General features: G+C 51.5%; 1 protein-coding gene and 1 long non-coding RNA gene across 3 annotated transcripts; both read right to left on the bottom strand.

Moving 5' to 3' along the window:
* Positions 1–901: 901 nt before the first annotated feature.
* LOC122690356 (melanoma-associated antigen 10-like) lies at positions 902–1,840 on the bottom strand. The gene has a single exon (XM_043897391.1). The coding sequence runs from the start codon at positions 1,838–1,840 to the stop codon at positions 902–904; it is 939 nt and encodes a 312-aa protein (XP_043753326.1).
* A 184-nt stretch (positions 1,841–2,024) lies between these two features.
* On the bottom strand, positions 2,025–5,194 carry LOC122688986. Of its 2 annotated transcripts, none has more exons than XR_006339638.1 (5): positions 5,093–5,194; positions 3,073–3,178; positions 2,863–2,929; positions 2,620–2,718; positions 2,025–2,318 (listed from the first exon to the last, which is right to left on the bottom strand). It is a non-coding gene; the product is annotated as an uncharacterized LOC122688986 (long non-coding RNA). The 2 variants fall into 2 exon arrangements; XR_006339637.1 differs by lacking the exon at positions 5,093–5,194 and adding an exon at positions 4,074–4,189.
* Positions 5,195–8,122: the final 2,928 nt, after the last annotated feature.

Here is an 8,122-nt window from a genome sequence, read left to right as displayed (position 1 = left end):
TCTCCCTTATCTTGGTGTCCCTCTACTTCTCAGGGCCTTTCAAAGAGTCAGTCTCTAATTAATGATTGGGGAATAACAGAGCCAGTGAACAGGGAATTTGTTTATTTAGATTTAATACTGCATATATTCTTGAATAAGCAAAGCATATCCAGGTACATATCTTTTAATTTTACAGAAGAACACAAGAAAAGGGATAACAGAAGACAAAAATTAACTATTTTTCACTTTTCTCTTGTATTTATTTCCACATTTTCAAGGAAAGTAATTTTCCAATGCTATGTTTTCTTATTCCAGATCACAAAATATAATGAAAGGTTTCCCAATTTGTTTCACAAAATAGCAAAATGCAGAAAATCTTAAAAGCAGCAAGAGAAAAACAATTTGGTACATTTGAAGGAGACCCCATAAGAGCATCAGCAGACTTTTCAGCCAAAATTTTGCAGCCAAGAATAGAGGGGCACAATATATTCAAAGGGCTAAAAGAAAAAACTTGCAACCAACAATATGCTCGTTACCCTACAAAGTTATCATTCAGAAAAAGATAGGTAAAAAATGCTCCAAACAAGCAAAACCTAAAGGAGTTCACCATCACTTATACAGGTTTATGACAATAACTGTAGCTACAAAATAGGTAAAATGTTCACTTCTTAAACCAGATAAACAGCAATACATTTCTGACGAATGTCATTTGTAAACTTAGAACTTGAAGTTAATTAAGCCTTTTGTTAATAGGAACAGCATTTGAAAAGTACCAAAAAGAAAAAAAAAATCTCCAAATCACCCGTACACAGCAGGAACACAAAGATATAATATATTCAATACTCCCAAGCCCCATCTTGCCTCTCCACTACTTAGGTAAGTGACTGTTCTCGTCAAACAGAATGAAACATTTGCCTCCACTTCAGTTGGGGCAAGAGGAGCTGTTGGATGTGGCCCTGGAATAGGCCCTGGTCCTGGCACAAGTCCCAGCCCTGGCCCTGGCCGTGGCCCTGGCCCTGGTCCTGGCCCTGGCTACAACTCTGGTTTGGGGTCCTGTTTTTTCACTTTGCAAAGCATCTTCATACAAGTCAGGAAAAGCACTGGGGGTGGTACCATGGACTTTGGCCAAAAACTCTAAGACTTTCATCTTAGTGGTCTCCGCATATGTCCGGGGACCCCATAGGAACTCATAGCGGGCAGGATCACTATTGGGCACCTGCCGGTGTTCCAGGTACCCTGCCTGCACCCACACTTGGGTCAGCAGCTCCCTGGGGTCCCCATAGATGAAATGGTTCATACCAGCATACAGCCCCATGATACGCAGCATTTCCCAGACCTTTTCCTCAGGGGCACAGTTGCCATCTACGAAGATTATACTCAAGGTATTTACAAGGAGGCCAGCCATGGGCATGCTCTCCTCATCACCACCCAACAGATCATTGTAGGTGAGACCCAAGGTGTTGACCAAGACATAGAAAAGACCTGTGGAGTCCAACGCCTTCACATCAATACCAAAGACCAGCTCCATGCACTCAGCAGCTTGGCTGAGGATCACAGGGAAAAGGTCTTGGTAATCTCTGAGAACACTAAGCATATCTGCCTTTGTGGCCACCTCCTTTCTGTGATATCTGAGGAGCAGGAATGACACCAGATCCCCCACCTTATCATCTATAGCATCTCTGAGCAAATGCCCACCATCTGGCAGGGCCCGCGGAGTGCATGGCCTCTTTCTTTTTCCACTGCCAGAGCCCTGATCTGATATGATTGATGGAGTGGTTGCTTGGGCAGTGGGCAAGGTCCAAACTCTCTGAGAACCCCGGAAAGGACTTGGTGTCCCAGCAATACCAGGAACCTCAATCATGGTGCCTGGGGTCAGAAAAGAGGAGGAGGAGGTGGGGTGGGGAGAGGAGGAGGAGGAGGAGGAAGAAGAAGAGGAAGAGGAAGAGGAGGAAGAGGAGGAGGAGGAAGAAGAGGAGGAGGAGGAAGAGGAGGAGGAAGAAGAAGAGGAGGAGGAGGAAGAGGAAGAAGAGGAGGAGGAAGAGGAAGAAGAAGAGGAGGAAGAGGAGGAGGAGGAGGAGGAAGAGGAGGAGGAGGAAGAGGAGGAAGAAGAGGAGGAAGAGGAGGAGGAGGAGGAGGAGGATGATGAGGTATGCTCCCTCTCCTCCTCACACTCAGGAACTTGTGCACTCCAAAGTCCCCATTTCTTGCTCTGGGACTGAACGTTTTCCTTAAGTATGCAGCTCCAACACTTCATGTAACACAAACGCTTTGGAGGTGGAGGCATAATGATTCCTGGTAGCAAGAGTACGGACAGACAGTGCAGAACTGGATCCACAGGCCTGGGGGAGAGAGGGGGTGTGAGCGGCCTCGACTGAGAAATCCACCCTGGGCAGTCTGACTCAGGCCACTTACAGGTCTCCTCCCAAGGGGTGCTCTCGGGCCTCATAGAGGAGCTCCTCCTCAGTGGCCTGACCCCTGGCTATCCGAACGAGGACGTGAGGTGGCTCCCCAGGGTGCAGACAGCACAGCCCAAGGTTCCAGGGATGAAGGGGGAAGGGATTTGGGTCTTGTGGGGTCCTGTCTGTTCTGGGGTGGGGAGTCCGTGCCTGGTGCACACTCAGGGCAGGCACCTCACCTCACCTTTACTCCTTGTGCTGCCTGGACCTCCTCTGCTCTGTCACCTGAGCTCTGTGACCTGAGCCTCAGACCTGGGCTTTCACCTCCTGGTTCCTGGAGCCCCTGTGAGAGGAAACAAGGGGGGCACCTCGGCTGTAAACTTTGGCACGGTGCTGGGCCCCTTGGTGCTGGTAGGAGGGTGGACTCTGTGAGGTTCTCCCTCTTCTGGGATGGGTGGTCCCATTTGTGCTCATGCAGGGCTCTCACCTTTGCCCTGGCAGGATGTGGGCTCTCCTCACTGCAGGCCTGAGACAAAACTCTCAAAACAGGATCCCTAGAGTGAACAGAAGGAAGTTATGGGGCTTCACATCTAACTATGCCTGCCCAGGGCCTCCCCAGGGGGAAGAGAAAGGGGTGGCTGAATACTGTGGGGTCCATCTGTCCTGGGATTGGAGGGGAGGTCTGCTCAGTCCTCACCTTAATGCCTGGCAGAGCTTCCTTCTTCTTCTTCCTTCCTTCCTTCTTTCTTCTTCCTTCTTTCTTCTTCCTTCTCAGTCCACCTTTCTTAAGTGAAGTGTCTCACCTGTATGTGAAAACAAAGATAGAAATGAGAGGGCACCACATGCAGTCAAACTGCTTCAGGTCCTCCTGTGGCCAACAGAAAGGGCAGGGGTAGGTGGGGCTTAGTACATTTTCACATGAGTTCAGCCAGTTCTCTCTCAAAGTCCTCACCATTACTCTTGACAAAGCCTGAGCCTCCTAGCTCTGTGCAGTTGAGTACAATGCCATATGCTGATACCTCACCTTAGGTGACCAAGCAGGAAGTCAAGAAACAGCACATTTGTAACCCCTCCCCCATCCCATCTGGGGCCTCTTGGGGTTGACAGTAGGGGCATGTTTTTGTGAGGTTCCCTCTTTTCTGGGGTTCAGGGTTCCCAGTCTCTCTCAAACACCAAATCAGATGTTAAGTACAGGCCTAATGTGCTCATCCAGCCCCTGGGGCTTTCAGGGCTGTCAGCAGGGCTGGAAATCTGTGCAGTCCCCATCTGTAGTGGGGTCCAAGTTCCCCTCAGTCTTCCCTCAGGGGTTTGACCCCTTCCCTTGACTCTTGTTAGGAGTTAGGATTCTCCCCTCTCCCCACTGAGGCCTCGCCCCTTTCACCAGGTTCCCAGTCTCTCTGACACCGGGATGTCAGGAAATGGTGCCTGTTGCCATCCCGCCCCAGGGCTTCCCAGAGCCCAATCTGGTCTGGGGCCCAAGTTCCCCTTAGTCCTCCCTCCGAGTTCCCACCTTGACTCCCCGCAGGACCTTGGATTTTTCTTTCTGCCCACCTAAGGCCCCCGCCCTTTATCTCAGGTCCCCAGTGTTTCTGAGACCTGGATGTCAGAAAATGCTGCCTGTGCACATCCCACGCCAGGGCCTCTCAGAGCCTTCTCTGTTCTCGCAGGGTCCCCTCAGTCCTCCCTCAGGATCCTCACCTTAGTCCACGAAGGATCTAGGATTCTGCCTCTGCCCTCCCGAGGCCGCGACCGTTTTCACAGGTCACCCCCGCTCTCCAAGACCCGGATGAGGAAGTCAGCACAGGCTGTCACGTGCTCATCTCGCCCCGCGGCTCACCATAGCTGAGGGCAGGGGCGGGTCTCTCTGAGACCCGGATGAGGAAGTCGGCACAGGCTGCCACGGGCTCATGGCGCCCCGCGCGACTTACCACAGCTACGGGCAGGAGCAGGTTTCTCTGGTAGACTTCACCCTCCATCCGTGTTCTAGGGTCCAAGATCCCCTCAGTCCTCCCTCAGGGGCCTCACCTTGACTCCTGTTAGGATTCTCCCCTCTCTCCAACCGAGGACCCGCTACTTAAGTTAGATTCCCAGTCCCTCTGGGACCATATGTCAGGAAATGCTGCCTGTGCACATCCCACACCAGGGCCTCTCAGAGCCTTCTCTGTTCTCGCAGGGTCCCCTCAGTCCTCCCTCAGGATCCTCACCTTAGTCCACGAAGGATCTAGGATTCTGCCTCTGCCCTCCCGAGGCCGCGACCGTTTTCACAGGTCACCCCCGCTCTCCAAGACCCGGATGAGGAAGTCAGCACGGGCTGTCACGTGGCTCATCTCGCCCCGCGGCTCACCATAGCTGAGGGCAGGGGCGGGTCTCTCTGAGACCCGGATGAGGAAGTCAGCACAGGCTGCCACAGGCTCACGGTGGCCCGTGCGGCTTACCACAGCTGAGGGCAGGGGCAGGGGCAGGTTTCTCTGGGATACTTCACCCTCCATCCGTGTTCTAGGGTCCAAGATCCCCTCAATCCTCCCTCAGGGGCCTCACCTTGACTCCTGTTAGAATTCTCCACTCTCTGCAACTAAGAACTCGCTACTTAAGCTAGATTCCTGGTCCCTCCGGGGCCGGATGGCAGGAAATGCTGCCTGTGTACATCCCACGCCAAGGCCTCTCAGGGCCTTCTCTGTTCTCACAGGGTCCCCTCAGTCGTCCCTCAGGATCCTCACCTTAGTCCACGAAGGAGCTAGGATTCTGCCTCTGCCCACCCGAAGCCGCGACCGTTAGCACAGGTCACCCCACGCTCTCCAAGACCCGGATGAGGAAGTCAGCACAGGCTGTCACGTGCTCATCTCGCCCCGCGGCTCACCACAGCTGAGGGCAGGGGCGGGTTTCTCTGAGACCCGGATGAGGAAGTCAGCATAGGCTGCCACGGGCTCGTGGCGCCCCGCGCGACTTACCACAGCTGAGGGCAGGGACGGGTTTCTCTGGGACACTTCACCCTCCATCCGTGTTCTAGGGTCCAAGATCCCCTCAGTCCTCCCTCAGGGGCCTCACCTTGACTCCTGTTAGGATTCTCCCCTCTCTCCAACCGAGGACCCGCTACTTAAGTTAGATTCCCAGTCCCTCTGGGACCATATGTCAGGAAATGCTGCCTGTGCACATCCCACACCAGGGCCTCTCAGAGCCTTCTCTGTTCTCGCAGGGTCCCCTGAGTTCGTCCTCAGAGTCGTCACCTTGATTTCAGGCGGGACCTGGGATTCTCCCCTCTGCGGACCTTAGGCCCCGCCCCTTTCACCAGGTCCCCAGTTTCTCTGAGACCCAGATGTCAGGAAATGCTACATGGGGTCATCCTGCCTTAAAGCATTCCAGGGATCACCTCTGTTCTGGGGTCCAGGGCCTCTCAGTCCTCCCTCAGGGTCCTCACCTTTACTCCTGAGAGAACCTGAGATTCTCCCCTCTGCCCACCTGCAACCCTGCCCCTTTCACCGAGTCCTCAGTCTCTCTGAGACTGGGATGTCAAAAATTCAGAACAGGCCTACTGTACTCATTCAGCTCCGGGTCCTTGCAGGGCTGACAGCAAGGGTAGGAATCTGGTGGGGGGGGGGTGTCCCTCTGTTTGAGGTCCAAGATCCCCTCAGTCCTCCCTCAGGGTCCTCACCTTGACTACCAGCAAGACCTGGGATTCTCTTATCTGCCCCTCTGAGCCACCACCCCTTACACCAGGTCCCCAGTCTTTCTGAGACTCGGATGTCAGAAAGTGCTGCAAGTGGTCATCCCACCCCAAGGCCTCACAGGACCAACTCTGTTCTGGGATCCAGGATTCCCTCAGGGCTCTCCTTCAGGGTCCTTACTTACTTTCATATCTGTCAAGGCCTGGGACTCTTACCTTTGCTGATTTCAACAGAGCCTTGACTTCCTGCCCTTCGTGGATCTGAGTCTGCACCATTCAGGCTAGGACTCTGAATCTCCAAGTTCCCTGAGGAGGTGGTGGACAAGGAAGAATGCAGTTTCGTACATGCAGACATCCAGCACAATATCTGGCAGGTTAATATCTGCCTTACTTGCCTTAGCCTGTTAAAACTCATCTGGGTACTATGACTTGTGAGGTGTGCTGACCTCCCTCTCAGATTTGAAACAAAACTAAGATGCCCAGTTGGGAAAATCTGTATACTAAAAACATACTTAAGGCAGTGATTTCAATCTGGAAAGTAGAAAACTGAGGAGAGCTATATGGGTCCTCAGAAGAGGAAGTGGGATGGAAAGTTTCTTTGGTGGTAGCCAAGAAGTGAGTGGTGTTCAAGGTATATAAGAGAAATTTTCATAAGGGAAGTGAGATGATTCACATCTCTGAGGAACCTTAAATACATCCATTTTACCTTGAAGGGATTTTTTGTAAGAACATACAAAAATCAGTTCGTGGTAAAGGGTGAGAGATAACACTGAACCACTGAAATGGCTGGCCATGGGGAAAGGCTTGATGGTAAGGCCTGTTCCCTGCCATGTGACCACCAGCATTGAATGTGGGATGGTAGGAAGCAGTGGTCAGTCAGTTTGAGAAGGTTCTTTAGAGGTACTAAAGAAATGTCCCCTTTCTCCAACCAAAGTATCTTGGCCTTTTCACTTCTTCCCACAAGTCCCCATGGATATGTCAGGATGGTTCTTTGTCGTGTCTTAAGATTCTTCCCCAGGGCTACCCTTGATCAAACAAACCTAAAGAGTGTGGCCTTTATTATCCTGGGGAGTGGTGTATACAGGCCAGTCAGGAGGCCTGAAGTCGACTGCTAGGAAATTTTGACACAGGGAAAGTGACCAGGAAACCACAGTTCCTTAGCATAGGTATGAAATAACTGATCCCAAGCATCAAAAGGAGGAAGAAGATGCTCTGTCAACACAAGTCCAGAAGCAGGGTCAAGGTGAGATGACCACACCCAAGATCCTCCCCCTCTTCCTCATTGAAACCTCGCCAAGACCTCTACCCTGTTCTTGCCTGCCAGAGCCATCCTCAGCCCACATCCCTGCTCATGAAGCCTTAGTTCCCATTCATTCCCCAAAAATTACCCCAAACCAATGTCCATCTGTGCTCACTCTGTTGTCCCTTCAGGTTCCCAAGACAACTACAGAGGTCAAAAAACACGTTCAGGGAATTTGCAGAAAACAGCCTCTCAAAAAACTCTTACCTAAGAAAGCTAGAAGACCAACATCATGGAACAAGTATCACTGGAGAAAAGAGGAACTGAATCAAAATTAGCCAGTGCAGGACCAAGAGAGTGTGGAGAAATCCACCACTTCAAGTGATGACATGGGCAACAAGTAACTTCGGAGCAATGCTAGAGACTTCAGAACACTTTGAAAAGTCTCTGCGGTCTGACCATTGTTGTTGTTGAGTTGCTAAGTCAAGTCCAACTCCTTGCAAACCCGTGGACTACAGCACTCCAGGCTTCCCTATACTTCACCATCTCCTGGAGCTTGCTCAAACTCATGTCTGTCCTGTTGATGATGACATCCAACCATCTCATCTTCTGTCATCCTCTTCTTATCTTGCTTTCAATCTTTCCTAGCATCAGGTTCTTTTCCAATGAATCAGTTCTTTGCATCAGGTGGCCAAAGTATTGGAGCTTCTGCACCAGTCCTTCCAAAGAATATTCAGGGTTGGTTTCCTTTAGAACTGACTGGTTTGATCTCCTTGCAGTCTAAGGGACTCTTGAGTCTTCTCCAGCACCACAATACAAAAGCATCAATTTTTTGGCTCTCAGCCA

Source organism: Cervus elaphus, chromosome X (genome assembly GCF_910594005.1).
Source record: "Cervus elaphus chromosome X, mCerEla1.1, whole genome shotgun sequence".
NCBI classification, from domain to species: domain Eukaryota; kingdom Metazoa; phylum Chordata; class Mammalia; order Artiodactyla; family Cervidae; genus Cervus; species Cervus elaphus.
This window is presented reverse-complemented; position numbering and strand designations above follow the sequence as displayed.

Coding starts and splice junctions, on each gene's coding strand:
- LOC122690356 (XM_043897391.1), bottom strand. CDS start 1,840: ATGATTGAGGTTCCTGGTATTGCTGGGACACCAAGTCCTTTCCGGGGT.